The following is an 18,399-nucleotide window of genomic DNA, read 5'->3' as shown; positions in this document are numbered from 1 at the left end:
CCACTCTCCTTTATTTTTTCCTTCCTTCACATCTTTCCTCCTTCCGTTCCTTCCTGTCTTAGTTATGTGTAGAACAATTTCTGCCCAAGAAGTGAAGCCTGTTGAATCTGTTTTAGACCAAATATCTGCTAATGGGCTGGAAACCTTTGCATCAGCTGTCTGCAACTAAAATGTGCTGAGTGCCAACATATGCATTACTTTAAGTCACCATCAGTTTATCAAGGCCGGTTATTTACTCATTTCAAACAATAACTTTTGAAATAGAAGACTTAAGACAAATTAAACATGTTAGTAATCACAAAATCTGGCAGGAAGGATTTTACTTTCAATCTCACTCTGTTAAATCAAAGCACAACTTTTTGATGTTCTTCTCTTTCTATCTTTCACACCTCTTTTTTCAACTCTTCCTCCTTTTCCTCTTTGCTCTGTTGTCTCTCTCTCTTTCCTCTTCTCTGTGTGTCTTTGTTGCCTGTGCTTGCAGAACTATTTTGCTGATGCATGGAACACGTTTGATGCCTTAATTGTTGTGGGTAGCGTGGTTGACATTGCCATCACTGAGATCAATGTAAGTAGTCATTTCTCACATGTCTTACTGTATCGTTCCCTGCAGCAGTGCCTTGCTTTAGAGCTGCATTCAAGATCACAACTTTTGTTTTTTCATGAATGAATCATTGTTTTTCACAACTACAGTTTCATGACAGGGTAAAATGTTGCTTAATTAAGGCTTTGATACAAGTTTCTAAATATATGTTTTAGTTATTATGAGTAGAGCCTGACTAATAATGGATGATACTGAATTGTTGGCTCTGATTCTGATATTCTTTATATATATCTATATATATAGATATATATATATATCTATATATATTGAAGATACAGTAGATATAAACACATTTTTATGCAATGATCCCTTAAATGTGGTTATCAAACACTTTTGACACTTGTGACAAAGATATGTTATGGAGATAGGATATTTTACAGCTTATTGTATAAACTGGCATCAGTGCACTGAAACAATAACTGTCACTGGAAATTACAAAGAACAACAACAACAAAAAAACACAATCAGAACAATTTCTAAATATCCCCAAACATGTTTCATGTATAAGTCCAGTCAGGAAACGGGCAGGTAGCATCTCTGCAGATCCATCCCACCCTGGACAATCTCTGTTTCAGCTTCTTCCCTCTGGTAGGCGCTACAGAGCACTGTGCACCAAGACCACCAGAAACAAGAGCAGTTTTTATCCGCAGGACGTCACTCTGCTAAACACTTAACGTCTTCAACATCACTGGACGTTTTGCCCTACACCCAACGGCATCAGCATCAGTTGCAATAGGTTCCCTTGCACCATTGTTTAGGTGTATATATGTATATATCTGTTTCTTAGCTGTATATATATGTCTATTTATGTCTGTCTGTTTTTGTTTTTTTGCACTCTGAGAGACCAGCTACAACAGGAGTCAAATTCCTTGTATGTGTAAACATACCTGGTTCATAAAGCGGATTCTGATGATGTTCATATAAAAAAAGTTTAAACTGGACCAATATATACGGTTGGTACTAATATATCTGTGATAGGCCAATGTAGGCTGATCAAATTGGTTGGGCTCTAATTATAAGAAGCATGACATACAATAAATAAGGAAAAAGATGACGGGAGACTTTCACGTGTTGCAATGTTTGATTGTGCTGAATACTGTCACTCCACTCAGGTTAAAGAAAACAGCCCATGATCATACTGTGTGCAGTATTTAAATATGAATGTGCATTGTAATTACATTTATTGAATATAGAACTTTGAAAAGAACTGATGAAGTCCAAAACGTGACCCTTCAGATGATTGTTGGCAGCTGTTGTTTTTGAATGCAGCTTAGTTATCCCATTAAACTGTCTTGCATGTGTCCATGTTTCCACTTGTAATCTCTTTATCAGCTGAATCTTCCGTTCTACGACTGCAAGGTTACTCAGTGTCCTGGTTTGCAGCTCGTGTTTACACAGATTTCCACGCTTTCTGCCATGTTGTCCACGTCAAAATGTTTGTTTATCTTTGAATTGTTTTGAAGTGTAGCACACACTGTAAGCCTTTATTGATCAAACTCTAGAATATGATACATTTACAGAAGATATCCTATGATGGAAAGCTTTGATATTATGAGTCCAACTAAATGTTTCCTGAGAGAATGTCAGCGCTTTATATTTGCTGCTGTGATGTATGGTTTAGCAACTTAACCAGCAATGACGATATTATATCTAAAAAGTGTCAACAGGAAGGGATTTGTGTCTCTGTCACAGAAACATAATGAAAAACACTTGCCTTTCCTAGCAAACTTTTATTTACGATCTGAGTCTTAGTCAGAATACCAGTGAACTTCATTTGTAAAATGTATTTGGGGAAAAAGTATGGAGACAGTTAAGCTATATAATATTTCACCAAAGAAGAATTCTGCTTTGTCTGCATGCAACTTGTATCTGATGTTACTGCTGAGAAAATGCCTTGAAGCTTTTGCATGAGCGGCTTTACGCTGACGATGATGTTCTTGTTGGTACATTGTAATGCTGTGTTGTTTATGTAATTAGATTGGTAATGATGACATGTGATGTCTGCAGCAGCACTGACCTGTGAACAGGTTGGTGCTGTTCAGCTGGTTTGTGTGACCCGGATTAACTTTAGGCTTTTGGTTTCAAGTCGGCAGCCATTCCTGTTGTCAAGGTGATAGTGGAGCCAGGGGTAAGAAGAAGCCCCTCCTGATTTGATTTAAGACCCTCACCCGTCCATGATCATCCAAAAGTCAAAGCATCACCGTCTTTTTGTTGTGACTGTAACAGTGAGATGCTTTTAACCAGAACATCTGCTCTCACCTGTTCAGTAAAGTGTGAGGGTTTGTGTTTGGACTCTTAATGTTTGTCAAAGTCTTTTTTTTGAATGGTTTGTTGCATTTTTTTTGTTCCTAGTTTTAATCTGCTGACATTTTTTTTGTCCTGTCTGGGTGCATGGCATGACTCGGAGGATCAGATTTTGTTGTTCTTCATTTCAGTGTTTGCAGTTAGCTTGCCGACATTGTGTCAACACTCGAGTGCTCTGAGTTTACATTTCATGTGAAAGGTCTTATGTGTTTGAAAATGTTTGGAGTAAAGGTATGAAGTTATAGTTTGTCTGTTGGTTTGTTGACCTTTGAATTATTCTGTGTTGTCTGTCAGTTAAACGTGAAAGTCCTCCAGGTCTGTCACTGGCATGCTGCTCAAGACACAGTGACTCTGCATGCATCTTCTTTGTTGTCATTGTAAAGATGTAGGAGGATCACAAATGGAACCATTCTTTCATTCAGATTTTAATCCCCTTTACGTTGCCTGCCATAAAATATGACTCATACATGATCGTTGAAAGAATGCATGATTGATAAGGTGCACAAAGCTTTATTTCTATGCTTGGATGTTGCACCTTTTGTTTCTGTCCTCTGTAATCACTCTTCACCTCCTCCACCTCAGAACACAGAGGACAGCGCTCGTATCTCCATCACCTTCTTCCGCCTGTTCAGGGTGATGCGATTGGTCAAACTGCTGAGCAGGGGGGAGGGAATCAGGACTTTGCTGTGGACCTTCATCAAGTCCTTCCAGGTGAGGCTGTAGCATATGCAGCCAATAAATGTCTTTCTTAAAATTTGCAATATTATAAACCAACAAGAGAAGAGGATGACACTGATTAGACACTGAAACACTGCACAGAGCTTCAGAAGACCATGAACTCTGTTGATTCCTTAAATAAACAGTAAAATGATGACATTCATGTTACAGGGTTTTATTTGCTCATACATATTCAGTTGCCAAATGGGTGTATTACAGGTGTTGCTTTGGGTTGTGGCAAAACTTTTACCAGGTTTCACTTTAAGTTGTTGTATCATGAAGTGCCAATATGCAGCAGTTGCATTTAAATGTGGGATACTATGTCAGTCTAGATGGAGCCTGTGCAGAATGCCAAGATACAACAAAACTGTTTGTGACTGGTCAATCTTGTGGTGTTATTATACTGCAGATGTCGGTGTCTTCAAACACTGTGACACTCATTTCTCTTTTGTTTCCTACCCAGGCTCTTCCCTATGTTGCACTCCTGATAGCCATGCTGTTCTTCATCTATGCTGTAATTGGAATGCAGGTAAAATGTTCTCACGTGATCAGAGTATGACTGAAAGCCGTTAGGCACCCTGCATGATTTGTGTGTAGATGTGTTGTTTTTTTGGACTGAGTCTGAGGCATCCTGTGGACTCTTGATATGATATTTCTTGTCCTGTTTTAGGTGTTTGGGAAAATAGCAATGGTGGATGGAACACAAATCAACCGCAACAACAATTTTCAAACCTTCCCCCAAGCTGTGCTGATGCTCTTCAGGTCCGTATGTTTTCATAACACTTGGTTACAATCCATTATAAGTCATTTTACATACGAAATACATGAATAAATGCAAAAGAACAGTCATTCTGCAGCTGCATTAATGCTGCTTCCTGTTCTACGTTAGGTGTGCTACAGGAGAAGCCTGGCAGGAGATCATGCTGGCCTGTCTGCCAGGGAAGCTGTGTGATTCAGAGTCAGACTACAACCCAGGAGAGGAGAGAACCTGTGGCAGCGGCTTTGCTATTATCTACTTCATCAGCTTCTACATGCTCTGTGCTTTCCTGGTACTCTTCAGACATCTCACTGTTTTCAGTGGCAGTGATGTTTTGTGCACAGATTTGAGTTTCCTTTCAACAACAACAACAACAAAAATGCCAAAATGTTTTCCATGTTCTGATTTCAGATCATCAACCTATTTGTAGCTGTCATCATGGATAATTTTGACTATCTGACCCGTGATTGGTCCATCCTTGGGCCGCACCACCTGGATGAGTTTAAAAGGATCTGGTCAGAATATGACCCTGAAGCCAAGTGAGTGCTATCAGCCATTTTCTGTAAACTACTGCAGTAATATACATTGGAGGGTGATTGTTTTATAACAGCCATATTACCACTGATGGCACTCTAAACTGCAGTAGTGACGACTGTCCTTGGTGGTATAATGCCTTGTTTTAATGTACCTTGTTGTCAGGGGCCGGATAAAACATCTGGATGTGGTGACTCTTCTGAGGAGGATCCAGCCTCCGCTTGGCTTCGGAAAGCTCTGCCCTCACAGAGTGGCTTGCAAGGTGGGTTTCAACAAGTCATCGACACACCTACATCTATGCAGATACTTAAACAAATGACCACTGTTGTGATGATTGTTACAGTTGATAAAGATACATAAAAGTTTTAAGAGCCTCGTTAATCTGCAGTTTGAATTCTGTTGCAGCGTCTGGTGGCGATGAACATGCCCCTGAACAGTGATGGGACGGTAATGTTTAACGCCACCCTGTTTGCTCTGGTCCGTACTGCTCTCAAGATTAAGACTGAGGGTGAGTGTGCACCTCAAACCATCAGGGATCTGCTAAATGAATGTTTTTGTCTGAAGGACCGTTGCTGTAAGGTTGAGCTTTTTTGAACAGCTGCATTACCATTATATGCAGTAAAGAAGAGGGATTCTGAGTATGAATCTGACTGAATTTGAAGTATTATCAACACGTGGTAAGAAGATGGAGCACAAGTGAGGGTGACAGGGTCATAGTGACCTGTTATATGTACTGCAGCCTTCAGGCATAAAATCTACTTGAGATGATGACAGTCCAGAGAAACCTCTACAGCAGCATGATCCAGGATGACTCCAGATATCATCTTCAAACAAGAAGAAAAAAAAAAAATTATCAAAAGAACATTGAGCAAATAAAGTAGGCATTTACATTGTTCAACTAAATAAAATAAATTCATTAATGAGTCAGATTAATAAATGAGGCTTGAAAAATAAAAAAAATAAAATAATAATAATAAAAAAAAACGTTCAAGAAATCAATTAATGATGTATTAATGATCACATTTAGATACATAACATTAATATTAGTCACTTACACTCAACTGCTGCTTTACAGTTTCCCATTCACACACATCCACACAGCAGTGGCTGCAGAGCTGCGATGGACAGTGTTCCCCTGCCATCAGGAGCAACTTGGTCTTCAGTGTCTCGCCCAAAGACATTTCAATATTTCAATAAGAGGAACCCATCAACCTTATGATTATTGGACAATGTGCTTCACCATCTGAGCCATAGCCGCCCTGAGTTTATGAACAGTGATACATTTGGTTTCTTTGACTTTTAATATAATAGTCCCTTATTTACATTCGTATCTGGAACTTCATGTTTTCAGAAGCTTATATGATCATTAAACATTTTCCCACAAGAGGGAGGTCTAGATGACGAATGAGTAGTCTCTCCTCAGTGTCCACTGCAGAGCCAACAGGCCTCTTTAATATATGCATGGATTTTTTTTAATTTTAATTTGTCACAGCAGCATGATTGATCTAAATTTAATTCTATTTTATTCATTTATTATCAAGAAATCTGTGATTTCATTGTGCCGTGGCTAGATTTTCTTTGAACAGACTGGTCACAGATCAGGTTGGAGTCAAAGATCAATTTATCAGAATTCTTCATTGGACATGAATCATGGGAAGAAACGCACAGTTTGCTAGACTGCAGAATTTCTTCAACTCTCTGAGGAAAACGTAAAGCCTTTATACCCTCCTGTTACATAGAAGTTTGGGTGGGACATACATGGGTGTCAGCTATATGTCCATACATGGATATTAGCCAGCTTATACATAGGTCCAAACCTGGAGGTCAACTATATATTCCTCCAGGGAGAAGTGCAGAGCACAGGCATGCTGGACATAAGTACATATATTGAGATGGTCAGAATATAGGCATGCAGGACATAAGTCCATATACCTGTATAGATAAGAGCTGACCACACTGGATTAACAGATAAACCTGTTCAACCAGAGTGTGTCCGGTCACACAGAGTTCATCTGTGAATACCAGTGTGTGTGTAATTTTACAACAAAGTGGAAATATATATACTAATAAGTTGTGTTGATACTGCTCATAACCTGCTGTAATATTACATACAATGTTATAAATCCTAACATGTATATAAAGGAGATATGAAATATCTCCACAATTGTTACACAAAATGCAAAGATTTCTTTTGATCATGTTGACGTGTGTTGTGATTGTTCTTTGTGTGAATAGAAGAGAAGCAGAATTGATACTTAATAAACCAAAATATTCACCAGTTACTTGGTGCTTTTAACCAAAATAACCATCGATTCCCATAGTTATACTTTTCATGTTTTCTGCCACAAGGTAACCTGGAACAAGCCAATGAGGAGCTCAGAGCTGTGATCAAGAAGATCTGGAAGAGAACCAGCATGAAGCTGCTGGACCAAGTGGTGCCGCCTGCAGGCGGTCAGTGGTCTCTACACACAAAGCACACAGACACCACCGCTTCTGACTGTTATTCGCAGTTCAAGCTTTTACCTCTGACTGCTTCTCTTTTCTCTGTACCCTTCTTTCGCACTCACGCGATGTTCTGCTTCTTATTTGTATATTCCTAAGAATTAATTAGCTCCCCCACATGTGGACTGCATTTGAACGGCCAGATAAAATGACTTATTCATCAGAGGTTGTATCAAGCACAAAGCCTGGCTATTATGTATTTGCATAAACACACAAGCAAGTCAGCAAAACAATTCTATGTTTGTGTTTATGTGTATTAATAGAAGGAGGAAGTGTGGCAAGAAACAACAATTAGGAAATGCATTGACAAAATGCAAATTATAGAAGTACTCTTCCTGAAACCGGTGTCACACTCCTAGAAAAGGTTAAGAACTGCAGATCTACAGCATTGTGACAATCATTTAATAAATAAGTTAAAATCAAAAGGTGAGAATCCATGAACTAAAGATGAGCTATAATAAACTGAAAAATAACACTCACCTATCAGGAATTCAGCAATCAGTCACGGAGGAATTGATCAAGAATTAAAAACTGAGCAAACAGTCATTGGCAGAGAGAATCTGTCAGCAGCCAACATCAGTGGTAAGACATGTAAAAATGTTTAAAATGTAGCAAGAACTTTAAGAAAATGTAATCATTAAAACATGTGCTTTTGACATCCGTCAGAATATAAGAGGAGGAAAAGGAGTTATCAGAATAAATGTCCAAACATTAGTTCACAGTAAACCAACAAGAAATGCATTAAATAATTATGGATTTGTCAGCAAATTGAGAGAATGATTACCAAGAAGATTTTGAAAGGAAGTAGCTGAGTTTCCAAGTACTGGTCAAGCAGTACAAGAGGCAGTCTCAAACCCAGTCTCAGTTTCACTCAGAGATGCTGTCAACCTTTAAAATGCCAGATTTTTTTAAATACATTTTGGATCTGTGTATGTGAGCAACACACCAGACTCTGTGCTATTTTAGACATTCTGCCCAGCAACCATCTCTGAAAAACTCCTCTCTTGTCTCGCAAAAATTTGAAATATGGCTGCACCTAAATTGCACACATTGTATGGACAGTTTGTTGAATTAATGTTCCATTATCTGTGGGGAACACTTGAGATCTATTAGCCAGAAACTCAGCCTGTCCTACCGCCTCCTAAATGCACCAGGTTTATTTATTTTTCTCTCTGGTGTTTTTCTCCCCATTCATAAGACTTTAGTGACTGCAGCTGAGGGTCACAGGTCAGATGACCACATCCTGTTGCTTTGCAGAGCAACTTGCTGACTCCTGATGTGGGGCAGTAGTTGAAAGGTTGGGGTGTGAAGAGTCAGGTGATGTGCAGGTTGACGTGCAGGACTACGTGAGTTCAGGTCAAGCCACAACTCTAGCTGACCACTGTTGCCTGCTGCAGAGGAGCCGACTACTAGCTTTAAGCACCCTTTCAAAACCACTGAGTGGACATGTTTGATAGTAGCAAGCTTTTAGGAGGTGTATCAGATGTATGTGGCAGGAAACAGGTGCTGAGGATTAATTCACGAGGCCTAAAGCATTCTCTTATTGTTCTTCAGAAGCAGCTACACCCATTTGCTTTCCACAACCAGCAAAACGTGTGGGGAAACTAATTCTCGAGATATCCTGTCTGGTTCTCAGAAAGTCTCCTTATCGCTGTGTAACAGGCGTTTCTGCTATAAACCGGCAGTTTTGTTTATCAATGATCTCACGATCTCCGGTTGTTTACTGCCACTTCCTCCAGCTCTGCCTCTCTTTGTCTCTATGTAAATATTTGAAATTAATTGCTGATGTTTTTATGCGTTGATTGCGTTTTGATCTGATGCAGGCCAACCCTGAGTAGTTTTCTCTCTGTTGTTGCTTCATTTATAAACTGATGATGTCGTCATCTTTACCAACAACTGCAGCAGAAACTCACAGGATGTTATTTCATGGAAATCACTTTGAAGTGGGATGTTTTAGATGTTAAACTAGGGATAAGAGAGTCTCCAGCTGGTTTGGATTTGCATATATTCCTCCACAGTAACGTGAACCGCGCACTTCAAAAAATTATATTCGCACGCATCACTTACTATTGTTTGGAATGTAGAACCTTCTACCTACAAGGTGTCTCGAAATGAAAGTTAAGCTGAGATATGACAATACCTGTTTAAATACCTATGTATAAATCTATACACGGCTGCTATGTTTTTTTTTTTTTTTTTTACTTTTTTAAAACAGTTGCATACAAACATTTAAAAAAAACTTTTGTTGATCACAGTGGTGAGTGGATTTTAAGTAACTTTGTGTAATCACCTTTTCATTTTGAAGTATAATATATACATCAGTAGTTACAATTAAATCTAACCAACTCAGTCCTAGCCATAATGATTTGACTGATCTGTTTAAATATAAATCCAAAAACACCTTCTAACAGAATTAAATTAGTTTAATGGACATTCTCTGAGATGCTTTTACATTAAGTCAAACCTAATATGACTTCCTCTAGCTGTGTCCATGTGGCTCTTCCACTGTCCCTCCATGCTTACTATACTTCAGCTTGTTGAACTTAGTTCTACGCATGTCTTTGTGTGCATTAGTTTTCTAACCCCTCTCTCTTATTTTTTCTTTTCTGCCAAGCCTCTCTCCTCCACAGCTTCTGCTTTCAGTCTCTGGCCTTTTTTTCTTGTCTTTCTGCCGTCCTAAGCTCTTTGGAGCAGTTCTGTTTTAGTCTGGTGGCATGAAACTGCTGATACCTCTTATAAAAACCTGATCAGGCTCTGACCAGAAAGACAATCGGCTGCTACCTGTGGGCACAGAGTTGATCTGCCCCCTATCGGGGTCATGGATAAAATAATATGTATGCAGCTTATCAAGGGAGTCAGTTAAATACAATCCTAAAATGTTACTCACTTGTATCATCTCAGTTACTTTTTGAAGTAAAATTATATAAAAATGAGGCTGGTGATTTGCTTCAAAACATAAATCATGAAAACCAAATCTGATTAATCTAATCAAATAATTGGACCCCACTTTGATTTGTTGATTTGAGATATGGAGACTCTGTAAGATTTCCCCTGTCTCATCTCATCAGATATTTTTTGCTTGTCCTGTATTTTATGAAGGTGTAACATTAACAAACTCTGTTAAGAAAATTCAGAATATGTTCTTGGTCCGAGTTGTTTTTATTTCTTTCTGAACAGAGCCTTTCTTAGTCTCTCTCTGGCTATGTCCGGTGTTGTAGAGAAACCTTTTGGGTGCTTTTATAGATGGATCCTAATTATAACAAGCCCATCAATCTTTTTGAACCATTAGACTGAATGATACTTCCATCTTAAAGCATCCAGCCCACTGACGTTCGTCCCCTATACTCAATTCAGCTCCTCCTAAATGGGGTCAAGTAAAGGTGGCGACGAAAGAAAAAAAACGTTTCCCACACTCCGTACTTAAGCCGTCTTTTTTTGTTTTTGTTTTGAGCCTCTGTCCCCAGTCTGCTTCAGCAACCACTTATCTGAGGGAATCAGACCCACGCTTGAATAGCATCCCTGCATGGCAGATAGTGTTTGTAGTCACAGCTTCCTTTCTGGCTGAACATAGTTTCTGTGTTGTCTCTCTAGATGATCTGTAGACATGTCCCTGAACGCTCTGACGCTTTACTCTGCTGCCTTCTTGCATGCGCTGCTCGCTACAGAACATGTTGTTCTTGCTGGATATATAGAGATATAAAACACTTCTGCTTGTCTTCACGAGGCGCAAAGAGCAAGGTCTTGTGGGATGCCGCTCATGGGAGAGGCTGAACACCACCTTGGCTCTGCAGGTCTCTGAAATGGTGGACGTTAAATGTGATCAATTCTGCAGTCATCATATAATGTGGCATTAGTCTGTGTGGTAGCGATTGATCAGATGTAAGTCAACTACCAGTGAATATGTTTCTGTTTCCTGTGCATGCGGTATATAAATTTAACTTTGGTTCATTTTGCTGAGAGGTTTTGTTTTTAGTTTCACACCACATACATTGTCAGCGCTAAAGCCAGATAACAGCTGCAGTCATAGATGTTATCTGTTGTTGGGTTAAACCCTGCTGCACATGAGCATGTGTGTGAAAATGTCACTTAGAGAAACAGACAAACATTCAGCTGAAATTTGGGCACCTATGGCCACTTCACATGCATCCAGCAGTGATATTTCTAGACAGTGCCAAGAATAACATTCTGCTACATATTTACTTATAGTGCAATGGGTGATAGGTTTGTAATACGATAAGTTATGAAAGATGCATGTGTGTAATGTGTTCCAAGGAATATGCTTATTCTAAGACACAGCAGTGTGTGTGTGTGCTGGTCAGTTTTGACCAGTTGATCTCGTGCTCATGCAGAGAGGATTAGTGCCATTATTCTTGTCATTTTGATTGTTACAGAAATATTTTGTTTCATTAAGTTATTGTCTTGTCATTCAACCTTCTGCAGCCGTGGTGCTTTGTCTTACTGTTAAAGTTTTGATACTTGAGGTGCTCTCTTAGATGGTGAGATTATGGTGAGACCTTTTCAAATGTTGTGTGTTCGATAGAAACAGAAGTTCAGTGTGGAGGTATTGTGGTGTTGATCTGGGAAGCTTTGGTGTGTCTGGTCTGTTCTCTCAGATGACGAGGTAACAGTGGGGAAGTTCTATGCCACCTTCCTGATACAGGACTACTTCAGAAAGTTCAAGAGGCGCAAAGAGCAAGGTCTTGTGGGAAGGCGCTCATGGGAGAGGCTGAACACCACCTTGGCTCTGCAGGTGAGTACAGTGTTTCTTATAGATTTACTCTGCTCATGCATTTAATAAATCAGTGACTGAATGTTACTGAACATCCTTCATCTAAATAAGAGACAAAACTAAAATCAAGTTTAATATCAGCTAAACATGTTTAATCAGAAAAACAGACACAGTTTACAATACTGTCCTTTATCCTGTCTCTACTGTCTTTTAGACTTGTCTTATTTTGTATGCGCCAGAAACCTGAAAACCTCCAGATGATAAGAAACTTTGACTACCTTCAAACCAGTGCGAGCAGCATTCATAAAACACTGTTGTGTTGTCTGGGCAGAGACATTTTCACTGCTAAAAACACTGAAATGTTCACCGATATTAACACCAAGTTTTCTCAACCAGACAGAGACACACACATAATGTCTGTAAAGGCTTGTAGGTTTGGTATCATAGCTGCTCTCTTTGCAGGCCGGACTGCGCACGCTGCATGACATTGGACCAGAGATCCGTCGAGCCATATCATGTGACCTACAGGAGGAGGGACTAGTCAATGCAAATGGGGAGGAAGAGGAGGAAATCTACAGGGTGATTATCCTAAGAAAAAAAGGGAAAAAAAGTCCTCACACGTGTCTTAAAACATAAAATAGTCTGCTTTGTTTATTTTTTTTTTGTCTGTTGTCCATCTGTCTGTCCCATTCTTGTGAACGTGATATCTCAAGAAGGCTTTAAAGGGAATTTCTTCAAACTTGGCACAAACATCTACCTACTAGATCACAAAACATGTTTGTGGCCATAACTAAAGAATTAATTTTGTTATTATCACAAAACTTCACGCAGCTGTCTAATTGGTTAAAATGATAGTGATGACATTTTATATTCAAAGGTCAAAGGTCAAATTCACTGTGACGACATTATGGTCTGCAAAAACTGTTTTCTGTCCATTATTCAACACCATCAATCAGAAGGGGAGTTTTGGTCAAAGACTAAATTGTTTACACTAATCTTGGGTGTCCACCTTGAAACTGTGCTGATTGTATAGAGCCAAATTGTATGTTCTGTGCTTTCAGGTTAAACATATGTGTGAAGGATCCATGTTTTAGTGTCTGTAATCTGTTGACAATCAGCCTTATTGGCTAAGTATGGCACCTTTACAGAGAGGATGAATACAAGGAATAACAACAAAACATCAAAGCCGACTAAAGACTAGATTATGTTGTAAATCGGGGGTTATTACTGATCCTTTCGTCAACAGCTTAATTTAAAATCCCTCATTTGTTTCTAACACACGGTCTTCTAGTGTGCTCATCGTCATTCATTTTTTCATGGTAAAGGAAATCTGAAATAAGACTTTTAAATGAATAAACGTGTTATTTCTTATAGAATGACTTTGAGTGCACCGATTACAAAGTTTATCACTGTTCCTCGAGCCAGTTGTCAGGTTTTGGTTTTGTTGAGTGTGTATCAGTCCTCAGTGGTTTCTGGTGTCTCTCTGCAGCGTAATGGTGGCCTTTTTGGGAACCACGTCAACCATGTCAGCGGGGACCAGCAAGGCTCCTCCCACCCCACCACCGCCACACAGCGGCCGCTACAGATCCTTCCCTTCTCATGCAGCGCCTCAATCGAACCCACCCAAATCGAGAGCATAGCCAGCAGCAACAACAGGGAAGGAGAGACAGAGATTAATTCTTCACCCATCCAGTATAATCATCAACATCGCACCCCTCATCCGTATAATTACCCTCACTGTAATTCCACGTCACCAATACCCTCCAACGCCAACCTCAACAACGCCAACGTGCCCTCAATTCTCTCCATGACCAGCGGAAGGCAGCAGAGGTGTTCGTTGAGACGAAGTCGCACATCATCATCCAAAAATGGATCATCCACAACTACGTACAGCAAAGGAGTGCATGACAAGCTTTGGAAGTCTCACTCCACAAGGTAGGTTGATAGGCAGCGACTGCAATGTTGACAGGTAAACAGTAGCCGAACAAAATGAGTCACTAAAGATTCCATTTTAAACATTAGAAATGTTTTGTCATGTAATGATGTAATGTGTCATAATGAATGTGACTGAAATTTAGCTCATTGCATATATATATATTAAAAAAAAAAAAAAAAAAAAAAAAAAAAAAAAAATCTAAATTTATAATTGATATGCAGTCTTGCAAACATTTATATATTACTGGTCTGCAACTCCTGATCATTTTTAATCATTGATTAATCTGCAGGTTACATTCTTGGTTAAGCGCTTAAGTTAGTTGGTTTGTACTTATTGGTTTGATCTAGAAAGTCCCAAAATTGTGAAAAATTATCGTGACAGTTTTCCACAGTTTACCACTTCTTTTGTACAACCGTCAGTCCAAATGTTAATAGTATTCAGTTTATAATGACTGACGACGAAGAAAAAAAAGATTAAACCAGAAGGGCGTTTACATTGTAGCTTGAAAATGAGTTAAATCATTAATCACTTGTCTCAGATCTAGAGTGTAAGATATTTAGCAATATTCGCCAATATTTGTATTGATATTGTGACATTGATAACTTATGCAGCCAGTCTGACTGTATGTCTGTCTGTCTATCCAACTGTTAACTGGACTACCCTCTGAAACTCTTCACAGATAGCAGGCGTGTTTGACAGACACTGATCCTGAAACTACCCAACATGATCCATCATTTTGAAATGTTTTAGGATTTATTTATTTTTTACCCTTTTTTATTCACAGAGATTTGGACTGTAAACCTCAAATAAAAGGCTTTGGGATATTACATGGTGTTACCTGTAATATCCATACAGTAGTTTTTAAGCTTTGGAACTTTGGTAAATTTGGTCTACTACTACTATTACTACTACTAATAATAATAATAATTTATATTATTATTATTATTATTATTATGGTATATGCTAACATTCTTAGGCATATACCATATCCACTACTTATATGGTGTAGCTACAGATTTAAGGGTCACTTCACCTAAATTGCAACATCATTTCTTGAATTCTTATTTTGTTCTGTCATGGTATCCAGACTTGTGGTTTCTGTTTCCAGTGCAGAGTTTTTTTTAGGTATCTTCCGCTGACATTTGTGTTGCCACTCTGATTCAATGCAGGTGAACAGAATTTTGTTCATGGTCCTCGCACAAAATAATCATCTTTCTTTCAAAGTAACAATGCTGCTATTACTGGAACATTTACAGACTTTGTAGTCAAGTGTTTTAAATGGATCTACTTTTTGCCAAAGACATATTCCAAGGGTTAAACATTTAGAATGAAAGGCTGCCATTCTCATTTGTAAAAAAAAATGTTAAGCGCTTAAAATGATGTCCTCATGTCTTTTGTCATTGCATTGAACCTCTCTTCCCCTTCCTGTCCTGCTCTCCTGTTCCAAAAAAATCCTGTTTGTCTGAACGAACCATCCCCTCTTCCTCTCCTTGGAGTAGGACACGCTACTTTGAAACCTATATTAGGTATGTGCGTGATGTTAACACTTAACAGACCTTCAATGTGCTGTTTTTGGTTGCAGTTCTGTCAAATAACATGCTGTAAAACCTTTTTGAAAAAAGAAATATGATTATGGTTTCAATATATGCGATGATGGAGTGAATATTTTGTAAAATTCGTTTCACAGTGTAAAACGTTGTACTTTACTGCATTGAATCAACATTAAAAATCTCCTATAAACCGCAAATAAAATAAGAAAAAAGATAGCAATATCTAAAAATGACACATTTACCATTAATGTCATCAATAAATATGAATATTCTACTGAACCTGTGTATTTATGCTGTTTTGATGCCAGGTCAGAGAGTGGTGGAGGACTTTACCCCACCATCCGTCGAGAGGAGCCGGGGGGCGGGGACAGTGATGACGAGCGGGGCTCAGGAGAGTACTTCAGTGGGGAGGAATTTCACGAGGACGACATCATACTCACAACGGACAGGTACTGTGACGGCAAAAGTAACTGTCAGCCTGACTTGATCTGAGGAGTATTAACCACTTAAATACAGATGTGACCACTGGGAACACTAATGTGACTACATGCATGTATTTTCCTGATGTAGAATAAGTGCCTGTGGTTACTACGCACCAATAACAACACACAGTACTAATGATGATCTTTGTAACCCCCCTTCTCCCCCATTTGTATTCTGTACATCAGAATTACATGGATTTTTTTTTTTAAAGTCTTCATCTTTTTGTTTCAAAGGTTGTCCAACAAGGACTCGCATGATGATGCAAAGGGAGATATTGACCCTGACGTTTTCAGGGGTGACAACCATTCTGATGGTTACTATGATGACGACCAACAACCCATCTACCAAGACAGCAGGCGGTCCCCCAGGAGATGGTTTTTACCCTCACCTCAAGGTGAACTGTTTTTTTTATTTACTTTTTGTTTTCAATGCGATGCTAAACACTCCACCACTGTGTCACACACTCCACACACTCCTACACACCTGGATTCAAACCACTGTCTGGAAATGGGAAAAGCTACTGAGGGAATTGTCATACCGCTGAAGGGATCAACACATGTCACTGATAGGAAAATATATGTGCCACTAAACGGATTGACAAATACCACTGGAGAGACCTGCACATACTGGTGTTCGAATAAGTAATAGTTACTCAAAAAGTGTAATTAACTACTTAAAGTGAGTAAATACCACCAAAAAGAGTGTTTCATTCCACTGTTAGAAAACGACAAATGGCACAGTTAGGAAATGTCACATACTGCTGTTCAGATGAGCAATAGATTACTCAAAAGTGTTGAATTCCAGTTATTGTGTTTTACTGCATGATGATCTGATTTTATTGTTAAATAACCATCAGATTATATACATATTCTGCAAATGTTCAATGTTGGAGTTGAGAAATAATGTTCGGTTTTGTGTCTTCTCAGCCTCCAACAGACCAACTTTCAATTTTGAGTGTCTTCGGAGAAGAAGTAGTCAAGATGAAGCTCCTCCTTCTCCGTCATGCACAGCTCTTCCACTACACCTGGTGCAGCAACAGGTACACAAAAACACAGACACAGAGTAAAATGCAGTTGTTACAGTGGTATGAATGACACTTCTCACAGAGCTGTTTTGACTGTGCTCACTCGCTCAGGTGATGGCGGTGGCCGGCCTCGACGCCAGCAGACTCCACCGTCTGTCTCCGACGAGGTCGCTGCGCTCCTGGGCCACGCCTCCCGCCTCGCCCATCAGCCGTGACTGCTCGCCCTGCTACACACCCCTCATACAGGTCTCACCACTGTCACAGAAGACGACATTATACATTATTGTCTTGGATGTGAAAACAAATGTTAACAGTACCTGCCCAAGTCCAAAAGGGTTTTTACAGCAGTCTTTGTAAAATGTGTTGACAGTTGACAGATTTTATTGTACTTCACAGGTTTAAGAAAAGAATGATGATAAAGATTATTTTCAAAAGAGCCTAAACTTTAGTGCTGCCATCAGTTGGACCAGATCCATATTTGAGTCATTGACAACTGGATTTTTGTTCGTGGCAACACAAGTTCAGAGGTCATTGTGTCTTTATCTGTTTTCCGAACTCGTATTAAGAAGAGGAGAAGGACAGAAAATATGTGTACATGAGCTATATCTGGACAACGACTTCATATTCATTCAAATCATGTGTACTTTATTTTATTACTGTTGTTGCTCATTTTGAGCTTTTGATGGCAGATGAATGAATAGATGCCATTGAATCTATCAATCTAAGGCCAGTGATGGATTAGTGTCTTGATTTTAAATATGCTTCATAGAATTAGTGTACTGTGTTTTTACTAAATCAAGGCTAACATGTTCTAACTCAGGTGGACTGGCGCAGTCCTGGCAGTGTGAGCAGCATCCCCGGGGCAGTGAAGAGGAGTTCGTGGTATACGGATGGCCAGGACGGTCCTCCCAGCCGCAGCCACTCTCCGTCACGTCTGCAGTTACCTGCAGAGAGCTGCTCGCACTTCCTGCAAAAGAGAGGCAGCGCCAACAGCCTGGTGGAAGCTGTGAGTAACAATTGTTGTTGTGGGTTTTTTTCTTTAGATTTTTTTTTTTTTTTTTTTATCAATGGACCCTCAGAAATTTGGACTACAGACCAGAAGGCTTTATAGAAACTAAATGAATCAATTAGGTTAACGCAATGATAATTACAGTTGGGATACAAGGATTGTTCTCAAAGTCAAATTATCTTTGAATAATTGTTGATTGATTATGTAATATATGCAATGTCAAAAACAATGACCAATGCCTGCCTGCAAAAGT

General features: G+C 39.2%; 1 protein-coding gene across 3 annotated transcripts in view; it reads left to right on the top strand.

The window, feature by feature from the left end:
* cacna1db (calcium channel, voltage-dependent, L type, alpha 1D subunit, b) overlaps nucleotides 1–18,399 on the top strand; it is an 88,178-nt gene that overhangs the window by 65,001 nt on the left and 4,778 nt on the right. Inside the window, exons 32-50 of one of the 3 annotated variants that reach the window (XM_069140784.1) lie at nucleotides 482–565; nucleotides 2,688–2,729; nucleotides 3,488–3,616; nucleotides 4,086–4,151; nucleotides 4,293–4,384; nucleotides 4,512–4,671; nucleotides 4,791–4,918; nucleotides 5,079–5,175; nucleotides 5,319–5,421; nucleotides 7,263–7,364; nucleotides 12,029–12,165; nucleotides 12,607–12,723; nucleotides 13,634–14,079; nucleotides 15,580–15,606; nucleotides 15,939–16,079; nucleotides 16,347–16,507; nucleotides 17,040–17,152; nucleotides 17,249–17,383; nucleotides 17,958–18,143. In XM_069140784.1, the coding sequence (XP_068996885.1) occupies nucleotides 482–565; nucleotides 2,688–2,729; nucleotides 3,488–3,616; nucleotides 4,086–4,151; nucleotides 4,293–4,384; nucleotides 4,512–4,671; nucleotides 4,791–4,918; nucleotides 5,079–5,175; nucleotides 5,319–5,421; nucleotides 7,263–7,364; nucleotides 12,029–12,165; nucleotides 12,607–12,723; nucleotides 13,634–14,079; nucleotides 15,580–15,606; nucleotides 15,939–16,079; nucleotides 16,347–16,507; nucleotides 17,040–17,152; nucleotides 17,249–17,383; nucleotides 17,958–18,143 (2,466 nt within the window). The remainder of the gene's footprint in view (nucleotides 1–481; nucleotides 566–2,687; nucleotides 2,730–3,487; nucleotides 3,617–4,085; nucleotides 4,152–4,292; nucleotides 4,385–4,511; nucleotides 4,672–4,790; nucleotides 4,919–5,078; nucleotides 5,176–5,318; nucleotides 5,422–7,262; nucleotides 7,365–12,028; nucleotides 12,166–12,606; nucleotides 12,724–13,633; nucleotides 14,080–15,579; nucleotides 15,607–15,938; nucleotides 16,080–16,346; nucleotides 16,508–17,039; nucleotides 17,153–17,248; nucleotides 17,384–17,957; nucleotides 18,144–18,399) is intronic. The other 2 variants (XM_069140785.1, XM_069140786.1) reach the window with 2 other exon arrangements.

The sequence above is a fragment of the Embiotoca jacksoni genome, unplaced genomic scaffold (assembly GCF_022577435.1).
Source record: "Embiotoca jacksoni isolate LCO1_2020_lvr unplaced genomic scaffold, fEmbJac1.0.p SCAF_9, whole genome shotgun sequence".
Classification (NCBI taxonomy): Eukaryota; Metazoa; Chordata; class Actinopteri; family Embiotocidae; genus Embiotoca; species Embiotoca jacksoni.
This window is presented reverse-complemented; position numbering and strand designations above follow the sequence as displayed.